The sequence below is a fragment of the Athene noctua genome, chromosome 1 (assembly GCF_965140245.1).
Source record: "Athene noctua chromosome 1, bAthNoc1.hap1.1, whole genome shotgun sequence".
Taxonomy (NCBI): domain Eukaryota; kingdom Metazoa; phylum Chordata; class Aves; order Strigiformes; family Strigidae; genus Athene; species Athene noctua.
In genome coordinates this window covers 47,470,911-47,494,454 of record NC_134037.1, presented here as the reverse complement: position 1 = coordinate 47,494,454, position 23,544 = coordinate 47,470,911, and the positions used below count along the sequence as shown (strand labels likewise).

Sequence of the window (23,544 nt, the reverse complement as noted above, 5' to 3'; positions counted from 1 at the left end):
ATGAGTGAATTTCAGCCTTCTTGTCAGAACAGTACACCAGGCTTGTTTAACAACTCTTGGAGTGGATGGCACCTCTACCAGGTGATCAGTGCTGCAGAGACAATCATCCTTCCCTCTCTGATTTGGGCTATCTGTTCAACAGGCTTAGGTGGAAATATCCTCATAGTGTTCACAGTAATAAGGTATGGAATTGAATAAATTTTTCAATAAGACTTACTGCTGAAAAATAAATTATGACTGCACTAAGGAAGCGAATTGCCCAGCAAAGACAGGGAAAGCAAGATTTTCATGTTCTGTTTAGTCATTGACATTTACTTCTCATTAAAAAATAATTAAATCATGACTATAGATAGCAGTAATGTATGCCTGCTTAGTCTTTTCTGTTATGAGAAAGCACTTAAGTGCCTGATTGACTTCTAACTTATTCAAGGAAACCTAAATACATGCCTTCTTCCCTGGTTTCTGTTATAATCGGCAGCAATCTTCCCACTAGCACACATAAAAGCTAGACTAAACTTTAAGCTTTAATTACGGTACTAGCCAGGCATATAATGTCAGATAGAATTCTTTTAAGATCAGTTGAAATGTAGTCTTTTTCTCCTTTGAAAACTTCTATCTCAGATTATTTTAATAACAGAACTCTGTCTAACTTTTGCCCATTTGCAGCAGCTTCCTAAAACTCATTGCTTTTTCCAGAATCACCTCACTTACAAAAACAGGGTCTTAGTACCAGCCAAGGATTCTCACATGGCAGGAACGAATACCTCAAGATATTTTTGTTGTATACAAGAAGGTAAAATTGCTGAAGTTGATGAAGTTTTTTGGGTCATAAAATCTGAAAATTCTCAAAAAATTATTTTATGCAAGAAAATACCTTCTAGTCTCTTAATTTTACAGGAGGTTTCTTTTTCCACATAATAAAGAATTTGCTCTCAACTGTCTGATGCTACCATGAACTCAAAATCCATAAGCATGTATCTTGAAAAATTGGCTTTTATCTGTGATGCAAATTTAACACAAATATGGCAGCATAAAGCTAGTATGTGTCACACTCTACAAGGATTAATAGATGGACTCCACCCTTTCATACTGTCCTTGTAAAGGAAAGATTTCCAAAGGGCAGCCTAGGGCTAAGTGTCTGTCAGACCCTGAGCTTTAGTAAACTTCCCTTGAAACTACCAGAAATCCAATGTTGTAGCTCCTAGTCTGAACACAGAAGGGAACAAACATGGAAACAGTATGTCTGAAGTGAATATAATGGCAATATGACTTTTTAAACATGAGTGAATAGAAAGGAAAACAATAATTTAATTTCTAAAAATTAATTACAGAGTCTCTAAAATAATAGAATGGAAGGAAACTGAGAAGGAACAAAGATTTTATTTTCCTTGGTGAAAAGCCTTTGTCTAATGTAAATAAAAATATGAAAGACAAAGGGAATAGACACAGACAATGACTTGGGGGAAAAAAAGAACATAATTTAAACCATATTTGCTTGAGAAAATTAAAAGCATTCAAATTTATGGGCATGAAGATTTATACACAGGAAAATAGCCTGGAAATAACATGTTAAAAAGTTAATGCAGTAGTTACCAACACCAAAAAAGATAGCCACAAACCTCAGATTCTTTAGATGAATGTCTGTTTACGGAGTAGTTGTATTTTGAAAAATAACCATGCCAAATTCTCACCTTCCACTAAACAGATATAATTGTACTCAATGTCTCTGCTTCAGAGTTTCTCTCGTTATTGAACATAATTTCTCATTCATACATTATAATTTTGTTAGCTTTACAGTGTCAATTCTTTTAAGAGAGAAAGAAGCTAGGCGATCTCTCTAATTGAGTAGAAAGTTAGTTATTTTCCAATAGCAAACACTTTACTGATGGTAGAATGTAATAAAGAATGAACCTTGGAATTTCAGCCCCCCAATTTCATCTGCAAGTTTGCCAGGTAGGGACAAACATTTTTAAGTGTGAATTAAAATGGTATTATCTGCAACTTACTGGGAGAAAATAACTAAAAGTCCTAAGGAACACTGCTTGTAATACACAGCTATGCAGTGATATAGTAGTATATGCCTATGCAGTGAGATTTAATTTAAAAATTACTAACTCAATTACTTTTGTCTGGTCCCCCTTGTGTGAACAATTTTCATCCCTAGGGAATAATAGAGAGAGTTGAGATATGTTGCTATTTAATTAGAAAGAAAACGGTGAAGAAAATCCTTCAAGAGTTCAGTGTCAGCCAGAAGTACTCAATAATCCTTAGCAACCTAGAATAGCTGGTCTTTAAACTGCAGCTCTGTGAGCAAGTATTTTATGTAAACCTACTGACTTCAATGAACCAGCTGCTGGGATAATGGCTGTGTTTTTGTGTGAAGGGGGAAAATGGGATCCAGACGAACCCAATTAGCTGCATTAGTGTGACTTTATATTTTTAAGAAGGAATATGTTACAGAAGAGAAAAGGGAATCAAATAGAATTTCAATTATCTATAACTACATCTTTTCAGATTGAGTTTTAATAAGGTAACTAATAGCAAGTGGTAAAATAGTATTTCCTAAAATAGAAATTGCAAATAAATGTCACAACACTTATTACTTACATTCTGAGTCTTCACCTGGAGAAGGTGTTTTTGCAACTGGATGTAAAGTTACCAGCAGAAAATTTTTGAAACTACTACATACAGCTAGTCTATCCAGCTCAGATATGTTATCAGATTTTATAATCAGATTTTATATTAAGTCAGCTAAAGAACAATCTCATGAGTTCAAGAATTACAACATGAGAAAAAATTAGCTAAAGTGTGAATTCTAGGTGATGTTGATAAGAAACAACTTTCCTGGAAAGATTTTCAGGAGAAAATAGCTTAATGTGAAACTTTCAGTGAGTTTTTGCGGGGCCAGACAGATTTCATATTTTTCCTGAGACCTGGAGCAAAGTGTAGGAGTGTGCTAATAGTATTCTTAATGACATACACTAGAGAGATGTGGCTGATGTGAAGGACTGTAAGACTGACATACAGAAAGAACCTGATAAGGAATAGAGGAGGAACTAGAACGATAGAAATGTGGTAACATTTAATAGCAGAAAGCCATAGAATTTTTTTCTTATTGGTATTTTTTGTAAGTAGGAAGCACTGCTGTCAGTTAGAAAACAACAGGAAAAACTCCTGGGATTGCTGTGGGCTGTCAGTAGGCTAAAGCTGCGTGAGAAGCACACACAGCTGTAATACATGTAAGGCTCTGCCTTTCCGGAGGAAAGAGGGAAATGCTAATGCCATTCTCCAGGCTCATAACAAGGCCTGAAATACAACTCTCACCAGCTGTTTCCAGGAAAGAGAAGATATTCAAACTGGAATAAGAACAGAAAAGAACAATTATTAGAACCAGAAGAATAGAGAACTATGAAAATTCACCTAAATTTGTTTTTAAAAGAAAAGGCTCAGAGGTGTATGCTTGCTTTCTATAAATCAGGATCAAATACAGCAGAAAGGATAGAGGACTGATTAAAGGCTGAAACTGATACAAGAGCAATTGGGTAGCCTGCAGTCAGAAGGTATTATACGCTGATAACTGGAAGGTGATTTTTACCTTCCAGAACAGTGATGTCCTGTGATAGCCTTCAGTAGGAGTAGTGGAAGTAAAAATCATTATTTCTGAGCTTAAATTACTCTGTTATGAGGTCTTTTCTGATCATGTTGCCTGTGATAGCCAATGACTCAGTTCTGTGACAAGGGTTATCTCTTTCAATCTAAGGTTCCTGATTTTCCAAGTCCAGCAAAAAAATCCCAACATGTTAAACAACATACCCAGTGCCCAACATACCTCATCTGTTTTGTTCTTTGTTCCTCACTAGGATGGAAAGAGAAGCGTCTCCTCACTGAGACAGCATGCTGTCAGTTTACTCTGATCTCTATGATTCTGGTTTAGATCTGTTTCAGAAATAAGAAACGAGCTAATGTTAGCAATGTGGGACTTCCCATGATGGCATTTGGCACAGTAATTGATACATGTCTCTAAGTGATGTTATCTGGCTTGACTGTGAGATTCAGTTAAACAGTAATATATTTTTGGACCAGGAATATCTTGGACAAAATTCTGTAGCTATTGTTAATCTAATGCTAAACATTAGATAATAGTGTTATCCAACAACAAATTAGGTAGTTAAATTACTTGTAAGTATTGATGGCTAGATATGGTTAAACTAGGGAAGGAACGGAGGCAGAGATGAAGAACAGAAATGGCTGCCATTTCTTCGTGCAGTTTTTCATAACAGGTACTGAGCAAGATTCAGTCTCCCAAGATTTTATAGGCCTTATACAATTGCACAGATGAGAGCAAATTTTTTTCAGTCTAACTTTGATTGCCCAAGCCAGTCATCTGGGTTTCTCCATGAAGAGGCACTAGTGAAAGTAATACATATCATCTTTGTCATACCTAAGACAGGATAAATTGCCCCCAGAGTTCTGTTTCTCTGCAGTGGTTACAGAAGCCAAGATCACTTGGAGACATTAAAGGTCTAAATTTCTAACTGAGAAGATTAGCTTAGAAGAATCCCACCCTCAATTAAAAGGAGAAAAGATAGTGCAAGTCTGTCCTGATAAATAGTGGGATGTTTTTTCAGCCACTAGGGGAAAATAACACATACAGAAATGATCCAAGAGGGAGCACAGTGCATGCTTACGAGCACAAAAGGGCTACAAGATAGCGTTAGGTATAGGACTGATGCTGTTGGACCTGCTCTTCTCAGGGACTGAGGATCTAGGTAAACTCCACAAGAGAGCAGAAAGTAAGCGGACTATGATCGCGTCAGAGTTGGAAATTTTAAAATGTTTCCTCCAAGTCAAGCAAATTTGCTGGGAACACTGAGATTTTGTAGAGGAAGACAGGCCTAGGGGGGAGGATGACTTTAAAGCTGGTGCTACTTGCCATTGCTGATGTAGCCCATAAGGGATATCATTTTTACCTTTCCTATTTGAAGAAAAGGTATGTGCTTGTGTTTTTAAATGCATGATACCCTTATATCATCTTCCAAAGATCACTTCCAAATTAACACTTAAGCTTCTAGTTAATAAAGTCTCTTTGTCCAGGAGGGTATAAATAAATTCTGATGACAACACATAATGCAATCAGAGGGGATAAATAATGACTGATGACAACACATAATACACTTGTCATGTTCCTTGAAGTTGTTACTGGAGTGACAGCCAGAATATGGATTATCACATTGTCGTATCTGCTCAACACCTTTTTTTAATGTATTTGGATCATTGAAATCAATTTTTTAATGAGTTTAATCTGTAGAAGTAGAACTGAAGAGAAGGTAAGACTAACCACAAACTTGACATATTCACAGGTTTTGCAGAACAGCAATTGTGCTTTAGTACATTTTTCATAGGGTGTTTCAGAGATGGAAGTTAACCTGGCATGGGTGGAAGGAAAAATTGACCAACTAATTCTGTGGCTTAAGAAACTGCTGAGAAGTTTTAAAATCTGTGGTAAGAAGATAGAAGACACTGAAAGGATGAAAAGAAAGAAGTTTGAAAATGAGACTATCACTATTATTTTCCTGGCTTTTTTTTTTTAATGTTGTAAAGTGATAGTTTTAGCAGAAGGCAAGCATCTCTGCCTTAATAAAACACAAGAAAGTTATAAAATATAAAATACGACCAGAATTATTTGAGATTATAAAGTTTACTTCATAAATTACCATTTAAATATTGTGGCTCTGAGCCACCACAGGAAACTGTATGAAAATCTGTATGAAAATACATGTGTCTCTGGACACTGATCTAAAAGGCATCATTTTCTGAACTTCAGTAACGTATGAGACAGTGGATATTACACTTCCCTTTCCATGAATCATAGGAGAGCTTTTCAATGTGTATTCTTTGTTGATCAAATTTAACATTGTGTTGGTTTGGGCTGGGGTAGAGTTTTCTTCATAGTAGCTAGTATGGGGCTATGTTCTGGATTTGTGCTGAAAACAGTGTTGTTAATGTAAAGATGTTTTTGTTATTGCTGAGAAGTGCTTACACAGAGTCAAGGCCTTTCTGCTTCTCGCACCACTCCACCAGCAAGTGGACTGGGGGTGCACAAGCAGTTGGGAAAGGGACACAGCTGGGACAGCTGACCCCAACTGACCCAAGGGATATTCCAGACCATGTGACATCATGATCAACAATAAACTAGGGGAAAGGCTGGCTGGGAGGCTGAAGTTTGGGGACTGGCTGGGCATCAGTCAGTTGGTGGTGAGCAACTGTTTTCATTCGCAGCACTTGTCTTTCTTGGAGTTTATTTCTCTCTTGTTATTTCCTTTTTTTTTTTTTTAATTTCAATTATTAAACTGTTCTTGTCTCAATCCATGAGTCTTCTCACTTTTACCCTTCCAGTTCTCCCAGTACTGATGGGGCAGGGAGTGAGAGAGCGGCTGCGTGGTGCTTCGTTGCCAGCTGGGGTTAAACCAAAACAAGCATAAAGTGTGCAAATTTAGAATTTGAGATTCTCATTCTGAATACAAAAGTAATTTCAAATTTAGTATGATTTATCCTGTTAATGTGATTGAAATAAAGCAGAAAAAAAACATTTTAGCTTTTTCATAAAATGACAGCTTTCAGACACTTTAAAACCTGTGTGTTTGAGCATAATGGTACCATTTGATGCCTTGCAGGAAACACAGTTTGGGACTTTTCCTAAAGATTTCACATCCTTCAATGTTCACAAAGCTAAAGGCACTGGAGGAAAAAGATCTCATATGCGTCATTCTCTCCACAAACTCCAGTCATTAATGCCAGCAGATATACTTTATAGATGTCTGGCTTTGATTCCAGTATCATAACCAGATGACAGTGAATCATAATTCTTAACTTATTAAAAATGTTTTAAAAAATACTTTTGTCTGGCTCATTCCCTTTAGTTTAAATTTGTTTCTTTGAAACAAAGTTGTTTCATAGCTAGTAGCATGCAGTAAAGGCAACATTAAAAATATGAAATTAGGAACTCTTCTCACACAGGTCCTTTTAGGAAATGGTGGTCATATAGTTGGACTTCTGAATGTGGTTTGTGGGTGGCCAGGTGGAGTTATCCCAGCTGCATGTTTTTCTGTGTCTTACAGTAAGAATGACAAACAAACTGATACTTTGCAGTAGACTGAAAAAAAAAAAAAAAAAGATTAAAGATACTGAGAGGGAGCCTAAATAGCTTAGACTAAACCTGTAATTTGTAGGTGAATTTAGGTAAGGTGATTTCTATATGGAAACTATGGATAAGGACCATTTTAATAAAATCCTGTAATTAAAAAATATTTTATAAATATCAGTGCTTTTCAAAGATGCTTTGTGCTTCTTTCCTTGATTTGTACACAATAAGGCAATTTAAAGTCATGAATTCTTTCAGCTGCATGTATAACATTCCTCCAAGCCTAAATCAGGGAGTATACTAAGATAACATTTTGGTAAAGCAATCTAGAAGAGCATATATATCACACAAAAGCTATGCAATATAGACATTATGAAACTGGCAAAGCCAAACTCTCAGTACTTAGATGAAGACTCTGCATACAGTTTTAACTCAGGTGTGTATAAATTTTGTAAGACTATCTTCAAATATTTAATTGCATGCTATTTTTTCCCAGAGGATCATTCCTCTTTCAGCAGTTCCCTCTTCATCTTGAGCATTCAAGAATGTCCCGTCTGCATCCTTAAGTGAGATTGAGCCCTGGGTCACCTGCATTGCAGAGGAGCTCTGATCTCTCTTATTTATGCTAGGCTGATATTTCTAGAGTTCCTGTGTCCATCAGACCTGTGTTTATTTTGAACACTTTATAGTTTTCAAAGGAGAATACGGATAATTGTGCTGAAGTTAATACATAAATAGCACTTTCAAACTCACTGGAAAGCAAAATTATGAAAAATATTTTTGTTGAGCCTAAAATGTCTAGTCTGAAATATCTTTAGGCTGACAAACTTCCCCTGACTCTGAAAGAGTGGTTCTGACAGTGTACTTATTTGTGTGCAGTTCAGTTTTGAGGTCTCCTCTATCAGTGTAGTTGGAAAACAGTACAGTAACTATGTCAAGTAATCATCTTCATGTCTTCCAATTTATATCAGAACCCAGAAGAAAACTCTCCCAGATACCTGCATCTGCAATTTGGCTATAGCAGATATTGCTCCTATCACTGGCATGCCCTTTCTCATTCACCAGTGGGCACATGGAGGCAAGTGGGGTTTTATCAGACCTCTTCATACCATCAGTACCTTCCTGGACACATGCAACCAGTTTATATGCATAGTTATTATAACTGCAATGTTTAGACAGGTATGTGGTTTCACATTTTCATCCTGTACCACAGCACAATAGTATCTGAAAGTGTTTATACAGTTTTAATAATTCAAGAATGAGAAATGCCATCAGTCATGGTTAATGATTTTTTGCAAACTGCAGGAATCCTTTTCTGATGTTTGTGGAGGTAGCAGAAGTATTTTAAGTCCTGCTGTAGCATCATGCTACGCACAAAGCCTTAAGGGAAGCTAGTCACCACCAGTGTTACTGTTCTGGGGCTTATCTTTAGATGTGCAGCTTCTAGTAAAGGCTTAGCATCACTAAAACTAGATTTGTTTTAATCATTCTTGTTTAAGATAAAAAATTATTTTCCAAGCAGACTGCAGAAACCTACTGTATCTGCTATTTTTTAAAACCTTCATTAAAATGCAATAAGAGTACCATGAGAATTTTAGCTTTTATCATAACTACAGATTTCAGAACTAGCTTCTATATGTTCTTGATCTTAAGGAAATAGTGACCAAATTCGGGAAAGAAACAGCTACTTTGGACCAAAGAAGTCTTCTTTCATATGTCAGAGAGAGCATGAAGGAAAACAAAAAGACAGGCTCTCCTGCATTGCACAAAGCACTGGTCAATCATTAAGACTCTAGGATAAATAAACAGAGCAAATGGGAAGGACAGTTTCTACTGATCTTGTAGCCTATGAAACAGCATCCTTCCATGGAAGTGGAATGTAGTCACTACAGAGAGGGAGAGAAAAATTATCAGAAAACGGAAAGCGGACAGTAGAAAATTTAAAGTTATAAATAATTTTGAAATTAATAAAGTATGGCTGTCATAAAGAGGCTACACTAATGTATGACATTAGTAGTCTTATTTGGTTGACACGCAGTTAAAAGAGTCAAGAAATTATTCATTCCTTTGAAGTTCGATTTTAAAATCTCTGTTCTTATATTTGCATATGAGTAATGTGACAAATGACAGTCTTTTCCTATATTTCTAAAGAATTTACATATAGCTGTATCTTTAATCTTGCTGTTTAGAGAAAAATTTTTTCACAAAAGACAGTAAGTATTAAAGTCAGGAAAAAGACATGACATCCTAACGAGGAAAGACAGAATATCAAAACCTGGTATAAAAATAGTTTATGTCCCAAGTAAAGCCATATCTTAAGACAGATGTTTGGGTTTTTCCAAATTACTGAGGGTAAGCCTGTGTTTACTTTTCTATTTTGAAGCAAGATTTTCCATCCCAAATACACTTGATACGGAAAGCTCTTCAAATTCCTTCTCTCCCATTTGTTTTATCACTACTAATACCAGTTATGATACTACAGCCAAAAGAGACAAAGGTTTTTCAGACAACAAGCTCCCTGTTTAGTGTTTGATAGTTTCAGTAAAGCACCTCTGAATCTACCTGGGAGCTTTCATTAAGCAAAATAATTAAACCAGCTATTTTGCAAAAAATCAGCAGAGTTTATCAGACTTTGACTGTAAAATCATCTCACATTTACAATAAAAGCAACAAATGTAATTACACCTTAGTAAATGCTATGACTAACGCAACATCGGACAGCTTCATGTTCTCTTTCACATTTCTCAAAAATAAAAGCACTTCTAAAGGAAACCAAAAGCAGGTCAGACCTGGTAAGGCACCTCCAGAAGAAGCCTCAGCTGAACAAAATGACTACCACATGCAAATTAATATCTGTTGTATTGCTGGATAATGTTTTTATTCCCAGAAATCCTCTGTTTCAGAATAGGAGTGAACTATGTCACGCAATGGTCCAACAGAGACTTTAGTATTTCAGCATTTCTTTTTTGCAAATCGAATTTATTTGTATGATCTTAAGAAGTGGCAAAAACAGCTGTTCTCTCCATGGAGCTTTAGGGGTCAATTTATGAGGGGTACAATGTATAAAAGTTTGCTTTTCATTACTCACTTTAATATGAAAAAAAAAAAATCATTAAGAAAAGCTGTGAAAAATATGCAAGTTGAGTATCCATATTAAAATTTATGAGAAAGTTTCCTAAACTGACATCAAACACATTTTTTTAATACAGATTCATGTTTATGCCACAGGCAGACATTAGATAAATTAAACCTGGATGAAACCTTGGTAGCAGAACTTTTGTATATTGGTTAAAAGAAAATTTTGTAAGAAGCAATTCACAGCACCTGTTTTCTGGACAAGGATGCACATATACCCACATAGACAGCAATCCTAATATAATTTACCGCCACGTACATGCAAAGTGAATCTGACCGTTCAGCAAGAATATCACTATGCAAATCTGGCCTAAGTGAAATCAGAACTGTGTATGCTCCTCAAGCTCAAGTATTGATACACTCTTCAGTCTCTGGTGAGACAGGAGAGATGGTGAGATGGGCTCAAAGGAGGTCCAGTATGACGTCCTACACTAACATTTTTACTTAGAACATTCCAGTAAACCACTTGACTTAAACTGAAGATGCACACTGCAATTAGAAATGTTAGTAACTTCTTTAAAATGACAAAGGAACCCTTTGGGCTATGACATTTTTAAAAAAGAGCCAAGACTTACAGGTTCAAAATAACTGATGCAAATTCAGAAATATTCCTTATTCCTTCATGGAACACAAGACGCAGCTGGTAAAGGCTATGCCAGACCTTCTTTCTGTGACAGGAGGCTGTGAGGTACACCTCATTCCCTGTAGCATGAATCCCCTGGAGCATGTCACAAGAAAACACCACTGTCTGGGTCGCTTCTGACAGAGTGCACATGTTTCTTATAATTTTATTTATATGAAAAGGTGTGATCTACTTGATAGGGTTCTGTTGCCTGTGATCCAAGGCATGCTTTTGGGATGGCACAGCTGTATAATCTTGTCTCAGCCTCCTGAGAAACTTGCTAAATGCTAAACTGTGCAAAAGTACCTAGAGTAGAACCATGTGTACAAAGAAAGGTAAGATAGATTGAAAGACAGGCAAGATTTCTGAGGTGGTGACAGCAGCTCAAGGGTTCAAGAAGAGAAACGCTGGCACGAGGAGGTATAAAATACTAATGAAAATCAAGGATTCTGAAGATGCCCCTTCACTCTCATTGACAGCTGTCCAGCAAAGACTCAAGGGTGCCATACGGTAAGAATACTAATACTTAGTCTGGAAGGTTGCCAGTCCTAGCTGTCTGTTGTCTAGTGTAATATCCAGTAAATAATTGCCTTTTGTGAAAATCCTGTTTGCAAAGTGTCTCTGTGCATAGGAAAAGTTCCCTGAGCAAGTTCCTGAAGTCTGAGAGTTTCATAGAGTACCAGTCAATTTTGAGGGCTGCATAAACATTTATTTAGCCTATCCCCTTAAGGCTTCAGGCACATAAATGGAGAAGTGAAGCTGGGAAGATAAATCTGGAGTAAGTAGCTCTATGATGGCTGAGAAGAAACAGGCAGGTGTTCCAAGTGTGTGCAGCAGCCGAGACTGACAGGCATGAGAAATGTGTTCCTGGTTTGCCCACTGTTGTAATGTTGCTCTAAGAAATATTTACCAAGGGAGTATCACTGGTAGGGTGGGGCCATATCTCTACGAAAGTCATGGGCTTTCAGTTATTTAAAACCAGAACCACTTGATTTGCCATGGACTAATCCATTTACTCATTCTTCACACTCCTTTTACTGTCGCTTCTCACTTCACTTCACATGCAGTCACAAACACCCTAGCCAGAGGAAAAGGTAAAAAAAACCTCAGACAGCTGAGCAGCCAATTTGCCTTTGAAGTGTAGTACACTTTGCTGCCTCTTGGGGCAATGCTAACAGCAGTACATTTTAAAGCAATACAGATAATATATTAATAATTAGCATTAATCAGATAATTTGTACTAATTAGTAATAATAATAATAATAGCATCAGTATACTATATTGTGACAATATGCAATACACAGTAATAATGTTAGACCACAGGACGTCAAAACTGATAGGTTAAGCTGTGTCCAGAGGCAGGAAGGAAAAAAGTGAGGACAAGGAGAGGGGAAACGTCTAAGACACGTTTCCCCTTTCCTTGTCCTATATACATCACAGAAGTATGACCACATGCTTATGGCTTTGCTAAAAGTCAGAGAAGATGACATTCAGTTAGCTACAACATTAACTAAGAATGCATGCTGTCATGAAATATTTTCTGTTTCAAAGTGTCACCTTGGCTTTCATGATCATACCATATACTTTGGTGATGGTTGGTCTCACAGACGTTCCTCCAGGCAGCATTGTAAGCACAAGTTTGGCAGAAAGGTAAAAAGAAACGTGGTAATAAGCATGGATAACAAGCACCGCATACCAGGTGCCTTTTACTTTTTGGGAGTTCTGCAGGGTCCATCACTGCCCCTTCTCTGTGTCAGATACTCCCATTATCATTTGTTTCAGGTAAGTATTCTTCAGACTTTTTCCAGCAAAAGACTTCTATTACTGATAATTACTTTGTCAGATGAGGGCACATGTTTGCCTTTAAGTTCCACTCTCTTTGAAGTGGAAATACCCCTTATTTTCAAAAGAGCATGTTTTCCCAAATGCACCACTCACATTTGATTTCACAGATTTATCATCGGACACCAGACAAGATTGAAAATTACATCCAAACTGAAACAACCAATAGAAACCCACTGCTGCAAAAGAAGGGAGACAAAGCTGCTTGGTAAGTGTTTAGGGTAAGATTAATTTCTTATTGTCTGGGGAGGGATAAATCAGAATACCATCAGGCTGGACTAAGTTTGAGTTCTATCAAGAAAAAGAATAATTTACATTTACATTCAATTGAATTTTTGGTGATGTTTTCATTCCATCTAGCCTAGTGATTTCCTTTTCATCTTTAAGTTCATTAAATGACTTTTTTCCCTTTACTCAGATTAATGTTAAAAATGAGAATTAGAAACCTAGGGAAATTATCCTTTATAGTCATATAACAGTATATGAAAATGTCCAGCAAAATAATTGATCCAGAAAGTGTAAAAAGTTATTTTACAATACTTAGGAAAATACACTTACATGCAGGCCAGATTTTAAGGCATCATTAGTAACCTGCCCTATACTTTTGTGAGAACTACGAAAATTCAGCGGTGTATCCAGGAAAACAGTGTCCACACAACAAAAGGAGTCAGGGTCAGCCAACATGTAGGCAGTGATGGGCACCTCTGGAGCTGGAAGACATGGATTCAGTACCCATCCCATGCTCCTTTGCACATGCCATTCTTTCCCTTAATGATCTTCAATGTCCATTAACACAGTTGTATTACAAATTACATTAGTCTGATAACTGTTAGACTGCAGCTGCTATCAAAATGAGTTACATTCACCGATGATAAGTTTCGAGCTGCACTGGGCTCTGGTCCTTTGAGCAAAGGCAATATCATCCGTTAAGCCACACATCACATGGTGCCTTAAGAGCCTCAGCCTTTTGCATTGCTAACAGCCTTCTGTCTGAAGCTCTGTAGCTGGCTTTCTGCTGGCAGCTCTGCACCCTGTCACCCAAGCTACCGTGGCAGCCTTTCCCAGAGTCTCTGGGGCAGCACTTTCTCCTTGTTCCCACGCTGCAGATCTTGCACTGTTATCCTCCCGGCCCTGCACCTGCGAACCCAACAGCACTGTTACAGGGGGTTCTCATGGGAAGCGACTGACACCAGCGTGAGAATCACCCCTTCTTACCCTCCCTTTTCCTACCCTGTGGTCAAAGCTTCTGGTTGACATTAGTGGACCCAAAAACATGCATGCCCCAAACTTCGCAGCAAGTCAGCATGCAGCCTCAGCAAAGCGTGCTCTCAGCAACATCAACAGCTTCATCGGCAGAGCAACTGGCAAGAAGTGAGTCCTGATGAAAACTACCAATACTGGGGAAAAAGCATTAGTGGGGGAACCACATACTGCACTGGATAAGAAACCCAGAGAAGGATGCTTGCCTGGAGCCTCCCCATTCCTTCTTTTCCATTCTCTCTCCTTTCGTTTTGATTTTTCCCTTCAACTAACTACATGCAGTCAGCTACATACCCTGCTGATAACTCTCTGTGCATGTGAACCTGTCTCAAAAACCTTTGTGCAATGCACTGTTATACACTCAATGAAAGACCAAATAATCAATGTTTTTATGGTTAGGTACCTTGTGAGGTTAAGCATATTGAAACAAAAGGGAGATCTCACTGAAACCTTCCTGCTAAGGAGAAGCAGATATCAGCATTAAGGAGTTTTTGTATCACCCAACTGTATGCACCAGCTAAAGTTCAGTCTCTCATTAATGGCAGGTAGCAGGTATGTCTAAGAGTCGTTCACAGCAAGTATGGAGAGCACAGCACAGGATGGAACATTATGTCCTGTCACCTTTCTTGCAGCCAGTGGGAAGAGGGGGGCCTGGTTAGGTGCACTTCTTACTCCATGTCAGCTACTAATGTCACTTTTCTGTCAGCTACTAATGTCTCTTTTCTGTGCTTCCCACACACATCCTATTTCCACCTTATACACTTTCATTTTCTCACAAATACTTTCTCTAGTAAACAGTTTATTTTCTGGGTTTTTTTGTAATGTCCATTGTAACTTTCTTCAGCATTCATTCTTTGGAAAAATTGCTGCTTATTTTAAAAAGAGTTGGATAGAGATGTTGTTTCCACCACTTGAAAAGTGAAAGCAAGCTCAAAGTAGTACACCATGCTTGCATGGAGCCTGAGGTCAAATTCTGCATAGAGCAGGAGTAATCACAAGTTTTAAGAACCTGAGAAGCCTGTAAATTACTCTCAATTGCACAGATCCTGTAAGCGGTATCAGTGTCAGAAGCTATTTCCCTGAGGCAGCCAGTGAAACAGGAGAGGTAGCTGTACCAACGGTACAAAGTAGTTCTACCATTGCAAATGTAGAGGATTTCTGTTCTTTCTGTCATCATCATGAGGATTGAGAATAACTGCATGAAATTAGACATAGCTTTTTAAAATATCATATGCCACAAGAGCCTTTTGCTGATTCTAGCAATAATGGCCATCACTTTAACCTCATTTAGTGAAAACAACTTGATGGTTGCAAAGCTTGAATAATGGAAGACATTTATTTCATACTCATAATCAAGCAAGACTGAAAATAATTTATTAACACACAAAATATGAATCTTTCTTGATCTTATGCAATGGTTACTGATCTTCATTGGCCCAAGGACAACAATACCAAGCAACCGAGGTGTTGCAGGCATCTTATTCTGACAGGTTGGTGAACCTGATCTGTGAAAAACAAGTACAGGACCTTGAGCGACATCCCAGGGTCTTGCAGGCAACATGTTGTCAGCACCTACAGACAAGGATCCTCTGACTTGTATCAAATATTTACAGGGTATAAATTATACAAATATGGCTACAGTTCACTTACAGAGTCATTTCTAGCTAAGGTATGTTAAGAGTGATAGAGAATTAGTCTCTTATGTTAATACCTATTTAATGGCCCTTGTTCAGAACACACCAAAAATACTAGTTTCTGGAGGAAAAAAGTCTTCTGCAAGGATAATGTACTTTCTAAATCAGCTTTCTTATACAGCTGAACACAAGTGCTGTAGAATTCCATGTGTAGATGGTCACCCATTAGAATAAGGGTGCCTTCTTAGTACCTGAAACAATCTTAACATTCATATGACACTAAATTGGACTGGGGTTTTTTTGTTGGGCTGTCATTTCTTTCTGCTCTATAAGCACTAAAATTCTGTGAAAATTTGACCAGTAATTAAATATTTCTCCTTTTTATTCTTTCAATTTGTATAGGTTTTCAGTACTCTGACATGAAGACTACAGGATGAAATTTTGTAGAGAAGCTGCTTATAATCAGTCACTAAGAAAATTATTTCCAAGTGTTGTTTAAGTTCCTAATAATTTTTCTTTCTCATAACAGCTAGTAAATCACTCATTTTCAGTTAATTTCAGAAAATTACAGTTTTTAAAAGATTTCTATGACTATGAATCAGAGTTTTCAATCTCTTTAAAAGAAACTGAGTCAGTCTAACTCCCACGAGAGAGCTGTGTTTCATTGCTACTACCTAAAACTCTTCCAGCATTTTACATGAAAAAGTTGAAGAGGACAGAATGATCCATTTTGTAGAGGCTGGTCATAAAACAGGTATTTTCTAAAAAAAAAAAGCCTTAAAACTTCTTCCCTTCTTTTTGTGTAAAATGTTGACTTTCAGAGCTTTCATTTAACTGTATTGCTTGTTATTAATTGCAGAATTATGAACTGATAAATGGATGAACTGAATTTTCTCCATAAGTTACATCTCCCATATTTCTCTCCAGCATTATATTTCCTCACCCACTTACCATCTCCTGCTGTCAAAGTTTGGGTTCTTCCACCTGTCTTTTTCCCTGTTGTAGGGAGTGAGTTGGTGGATGTGGGGCCAAGGCAGAACTATGTGTCTCATCACCCACACTCTGGGTACAGATGCAGGGCTAGAACCTCCGTGGTAGACCTCTCACCCCATATCAGGGAACCATAACTGATCATATCTTTAAGATGGCAGCAATGTGATGAGAATCATCACCCAAGAACTGCATCTGTGGCAGGTGGCCTGTGCAACACCAAAGTGACATCGGATGGTGCTGGTTTCTGGTTGTCTCATGTGGTTATATCACCTCACCTGTCATCGCATCGGATATCACTGTCATCGCAGGGCAGTGCTGCAGCTCCCTTCAAACTCCTTCGCATTGCGCAGGGAGTTTGACAGCCACAAGTGAGTACCAAGACCCAGGGCAATGAAAATTTTCAGCCTCTGTCACATACTGTCTGCATCAAGTGCCTTTTGGCCAGGCATGTGGCTGGTCCCAGTGTGCCAGATTCTGTGTATGCAAAGGATGGAAAGAAAAAGGAAGAAATTCATTGCTAGGTTTCTTTACCTTTGTAGAATTTCTTCTAAGATGATTTGACACTATTCTTCCTAAAAAAAAAAAAAAAGTTGTTAAACTCTGAAATAGTGGTCATGTTAGTAGGTAGTCTGATCTTACCAGGAAATGAAAAGGTGTACCAAATGCAGGGGACTTTGTACCTACCTTACTGAGTCATTAAAAAAATAGAGTGTAAATACACCTCCCTTTAACATTCCCTTCTTTTTATATGTGAATTATTACATTTAATATGCTGCTGTCAAGCATATTAAATATTGCCCACTTTAATCCATTTTGATCTGATAGATTAATGTTCACCCTAACATTTTACAAAATGTGAAGGTCATGAAACAGAAGTTGAATTTGTTTTGTATCATAAGCCACTGATAACTGGAGGTTACTTCAAAGGTAGAAAAGTCTTTCACTTTTATCTTCAGTTATGTGGAGACTAAACATTTAAATTAGAACTTTAAAAGACTTGACCTCTCCTAGAGCTCAAATATATTAGAATGTTCCTTTTTTTTTTTTTTTTAATAACAGTTTTCTTGCCTATAATAAATGATCTCCAGTCTTTTTCCATAACTAACTTCAGGACCGATTTTATCTCTGGTTGTTTCTTGTATGTCTGAGTTTTTAAATTCTATCTCCTACATGATAAATTACTATGATTTATTTAAAACTCTTATCATATTAATTAAATAATGTTGTGTGACCAAAAGCATAATCAGATATAGCAACACTTGCTGAATGTTTAGGGAATTGCTTGAATAAAAACCATTCTGACATGTTGTACTAGACAACCTATAAGTACTGCAGTTTCCTTCCTTTGCAATGGCTAGTCTTAGAATTTTTATTTTGCAGTCAACAATATTAACCTAAATATTTTATTATTTTTCTACTATATTGGTCTGTTACCTGCTTTTACAGGTACCTTACTCTTGTCCAGCCAATTGGCCTAACCCACCTGAGAACATGATCAAAGACAATTCAAGCCAATTTATGTTTATAGGTTACATCACTTATTCTGATGTTCCCTGTGTGGGTCTACTCAAAAGTAATAAAGTTCAAAGGTGGTTTGAAGAGTTGCCCTTTTGATCTAACCTCACCTGATGATGTTCTCTGGTAAGCTTTCAAAGCTCATGTCTTCAGCTGGTGTTGAGGATACCACCTATTTTGTCTTTGACATGCATGACAGGCAGATGGATGGATGGATGCATGGATGGAATAAAATTAAAGGCTAAAACTGAGGCTTGTTTCATTCAAATCACTGCATCTCAGATTGTATTGGTAATATAGAGGCAGTCCCAGCACAATCAAGTTCAGCAAGATGGCTTCCACATAGCGAATGTAACAGTGAAGGACCTCTTGTTTCTCTTCTCTTGTAGCATCTAGGTTAACTGTTGTTCACAGATGGAATGTCATTGCTCTTTCTGACCTGGCATACTACCATGTCTGGAACATATAGATCACAGAAAAGATTAAACACTCCTCAAACTGCATACATGACTTTCCAGTATCTCTTGGCCAAGCAGATTTTTGCCTATTTGTTGAATTCAAACTAGCTTGTTGAGTGATGACTAGCAAGGGACATAAAAGAAAATTCTATAAACTTGTGTAACAGAGAGCAAATTTTGGCTGATACCAGGTGTTTTTATACTAACATGTTCATCTGGATAAGGAAGGTATTTTTGGAGTGAGTATTCCAATTGTCTCCAGTTACCACAGTTGAGTTCAGCAGTCTCAGAGCACATAATCTGTATTCTGAACTAAGACTGGAAGAAGTGCTCCAGGCACTCAATGAATGGACTCCAACCACTGTTGTGTCCTCAATCCACAGGTTCCAATTAGAGAAAATTTGAAGTTAAACACGCTAACATGAGCATAATGTGTCATGTCCTAAGCACCAAGCAATTCACTCTGCAGATTTTCACTACTCATTTGTACTACCTATTAATGCAGACAAAGCCTAAAAGAGTGTATTTGAATAATTTCTGCTCCAGCCTCCCTTCCCCTGCCCTTCTCCAATTCAATTGCAACCAGATTTTTAATGGAATTAATTAGCTCTGGAGCACCAGAAAAAGAGACAAAATGTGTAACAGTACAGAAGTTAAATATTTTAATATCAGCAAAGCTTGTTCAAATTCACTGCTGAAGAATTAAATTATTAGTGAAAACAATTCCTGAAATATGACTGATTATTTTCAATAACTTGTGAAGGACATGAGACCCCCAATAGCTTGAATTTGTGAGAAAAAAATATGAGAAAAACAGGTTTGAAATGATTTGGGGAATTCAGTCTAGTCCATCCTCTCTCAGGTGGACTGATCAATTGTCAGAGGCTTGTTTAATTTCACATTAGATGATTTAACACAGAAAAGTATGAAGACAAGTAAAAGGAGACTCTGGTAGATAAAGTAAAAAACAATGAACTTCAATAACCAGAAAGTTTAACAGATTATTAAGGTCTCAATCTGTAAAGTGATAAAAAAACCTCTATTTGTCAGGAACAAATTATAGCAAACCAATATAATTTCCTTCTTTGATAGAAGTTTTCCACTTGATAAAGAATAAATAGAAACAAAATAACTTGAATTATAACAAAATATCAGCAACTCAGAAAGATGGTGTAGATTAGATTACACTAATGACACAAGAATGTTTGAAAAAACTGTGCTCAGGAGGTGGTCATCACTGGTCTACTATCAGAGTAGCAAAATATCAGATGACTAATTAGACTGTGTCCTGCATAAACTTTTACAAGAATTTTCGCTAATTATACAGGTAATGGAAGAAGCACATACCTACAGAATTTGGACAGCCGAGAGGTATATTTTGTAGTTATCTTCTTGTAGTCAACAGTATTCCTAGAAGTGCTGAACACAGACTTCAGTACTTAAAAGTACTTGCAGTTCTAGGTACTTGCTGCTACCTAAAACAGGATCTGTGTATCTCTAATCAAGAATTGCAAATCAGAGACCACTTTATGAAAAATGTCATTTATATTTTTTTACAGTTATGAGATGGTCTTTGTGTAATCACCTTGTTTGTTCTTTCTGCATTTTTGTTTTACAGGTATACACGTTATCTTACTATAACAACTTTCTTTTTTCCTCTACCTCTGATACTTACTTGTTATATTTTTATTTTGTGCTACATGTTCAACATGTATCAGCAAAACAAGAAAGCAAGAAGGTAAAGTGTTAGTCATGTTTCCTCCTATTTCACATGCTCTGCGCAGACTGTAAAGGTTTTATATGTAACAGGCCAAAAGGAACAGTCCTAAAACAACATTTAGGCACTGAATCATCTAACTTTCAGTGCTTCAGACATTGCATTATGTTGCCAGGAAAGAGACTATGGATGGGATTCAGGGGAGGGAGCAAAATAACCCAAAATAAGAAAGAAACACTGTGGAGAAAGTTATGGCTAAAGTCCTCAGCTTATCTGAGCACAATAAAAAATCCCCAACCCAGCCCTGCACTTGTGGCTGTGGGAAGGCTCCAAGCTCTCAGTTCAAGGATTAGGAAACCCCAGGAGAACGTGGGTGCCAGGTCTGGTGCCAGCTGCCATGTAACAGGGAGCAGTTGGTTCGGGTACCTCCAGACTGCATTGGCCCTCCTGTGGGAAGGGGACTTCAGGCCCCACAAGGATCCCTAGCCACTGTTCACAGCCCAGGGAAGTCTAGGCAATAAAAAATTTGACACATGAAATGGATAAAATACAATTTCCCAGTTTCCGTGATGGCATGTCCTGATCAGTTTATTTTAGTTCTAGGACTATGTGCTTTGGATTTCATCTTGTATCAATTTTCTGTGAAAAAGGAACTTGATTTCCATTTTAGTGTGTTTTTTACTTCCCATGCTTCTTTGCTCTAAGTCTCCTTTAAGCTCATAACAGTAATGTTTTAACTGGATATTTCTGTTCCAGCTGTTAGCAAAAAAATATAGTCATAGATGAAAAGGGATGCAAACCAATATAGCTCTCATGTTGAAAAAAAGTAAGCATTTCTAATGAAAATAATTGTCAATATTTCATCAGACATATGTAAACAACTCTCAGTGGCTCATGTGTGTGTGTGGCATAGGATCAAATTCAGCCTAAGCAGAAGAAACAATAAGGTGCGAACAACAAAAAACTGAAGCCGTTGAGAGATGGCCTTTGCTTGCAGTGTAGGTGAATTTGGTCTCAAATAACTGCCATTCATTAGTACACTCAGTCCATGCCATCATTATCCCACTTTGACTTTCCATGCTAGGGATCCTCCCTTGTTTTGTAGTTACACCACCAGTATCCCCAGGCAAAGAGTCATGAGGCTCACTATGACAGTGCTTGCCCTGATCATCATGTCTGCGGTAAGCATTGCCCCATTCCATGTTATCCAGCTCATCTTCAGGTTTCTCAGCCAGCCCTGACCTTCTACGTGAGCTACTACATCTCCATCTGCCCCCGCTCTACCAGCAGCAACATTAATCCCTTTCTCTACAACCTGATGAGTGGGAACTCCCAGAAGCATCTCCAATGGTGCACAAACGTGGAAGTCAGAGTGGCAGAATGGGATGTCAATGTCATTGAGAACACGCTCAAGACAAGTTTTTGAAGGGAGGGTCTTCTCCCAAGAAAAATGTATTATCTATGCACAGATTTTATTGGTTGTAATAGATGGGCCTGATTTCACTTCCTTTGTGAAAGTACAACTCAGAAGTGGCTTTGTTTTGGAATTGCACCAGTGTCAAGCTAATATAAGAGGAAGATCTGCACCACTCTTTGAAAGGTTAGAGCTTGTAGAGGAGGGATTCTCTGAAAAAATATTCTTCATTACTGTGCCATTGGCTTTTTTTATGATGATTTGTACATAGATGAACCAAATGTGTGGAGACAAAAGTAGTTTTTTAAAAAATGTAGTCCTCTGGTACTTAGAAGATAGAATGACTGTGGCAGGCTTTGGGGATCTGACACTGTGTGTGAATTCATGGAAACTGTAAGTTAATGACCAAAATAGACTGACTTACTGATGACTCGGGGATAACTACTGATTTTTATCCTATCTACAGATGTCTGATCAGGCACTCACTTCTGCAGCTGTTACAGTCAGGAGAGATACATAAAAGGTCCTTTTGGAGGAAAACTACTTTTGAATTAACCTTTGTACATATTCTTGCAAACAAACAAGTGAATTCACAGTGTGCATCACTGGAAATTACTAAACTTGTTTTTAAAAGAGCTATATGTTTCAGGGATATGACTTTTTCTCAAAATTCCTGCTTCCAAGACAGCCCCAAGAAGGATGTTCAGTCCTGAAAGAGCTCAGTGCTGGTCTCACTATGAGTGCCAAGAAGAACTTTGTGCTTGCTAGGGATCCACTCTCACTCATTTCAAGAGGGGTAGGAGAATGACTGCTTGTTGTCCACACTTAATCTACAAGATTTCTAGTAGCAGGATGTAATCAAGCAATATTATAAGGACTTTGCCAGCTAATACAGAAGACTGGTGAAAAATAATTCTGTTGAAAAATCCAGTGTTCTTGAGAGATGTTCACAGTTTTTGTGTTCACCACACTGCAGATTTATCTGCATCATGTTCTCTTCTCGACCACTTTGTCTTATCTCAAGACTTCACTTATCACTTTATTGGGTGAAGATAATATTTCACTAGGACCAGAGGTTTTATGGCTACAATACTCTTGTTATTCAGAGATCTGATGAACCTAAAACATTTAGGATACACTTCCTCACACCTGCTATTAGCTCCCATCTTGTTTTCCGAGCCCAAATTGGCCTTTTATCTATTTATTTGCAGCCCTGTGGAGGTCTGTTTTGTGATCCCACTCCATGATATGCTAATCTACAGCAGAATCCATGACACAGGAAAGAAGAGAACATGTTTCATTGGGGGAGGGCTGAGCTGCACATTCCCAAACTGTGGATTGAAGGACTGCCCTGTCTTTTCCTGCTATCACGTGGCATCTGCCAGTCCCATAGGGTCTCACACATACAGAAAAAGGAGTTTAAGGTGTTTGGAATCACTAGTCATAATGTAACACTTTACATAGAAAAATATTCATAAAACATTTATGATGGTGTTATTTTAACCATAGTAGTCTAAGGGAATACTCAAGATAAACTTTACGAGTGGAGGAAATATTGTCATTAAACCCTACAGAATAGCCGCAAAACTGTAAGATTTCAACATATAAGGGTTTGTTCAGATCTGAAAAGGTTGTCTACTTTTCCCAGCTGTATGAATTAGTCAAATTAGTCTATTAAACGTCTTATCTCTACCCACTGACCTTGTCATTTAAAAATAATTAATTCATTAACAGTCAGCACACAAGTTGGCTTATCAAGTATTACAAAATATGGCCCTGGTAAGTGCAAGTTGTTTAGCTCACTGTTCCAGTC

At 37.6% G+C, this 23,544-nt stretch overlaps 1 protein-coding gene across 1 annotated transcript; it reads left to right on the top strand.

The window, feature by feature from the left end:
* Positions 1–21,743, top strand: MCHR2 (melanin concentrating hormone receptor 2). Its single transcript, XM_074895061.1, is given in 7 exon segments — positions 1–182; positions 8,113–8,320; positions 12,851–12,948; positions 18,074–18,268; positions 20,219–20,338; positions 21,423–21,529; positions 21,532–21,743. Coding segments are annotated over 7 exon segments (1,122 nt in total).
* The last annotated feature ends 1,801 nt before the right edge of the window (positions 21,744–23,544 follow it).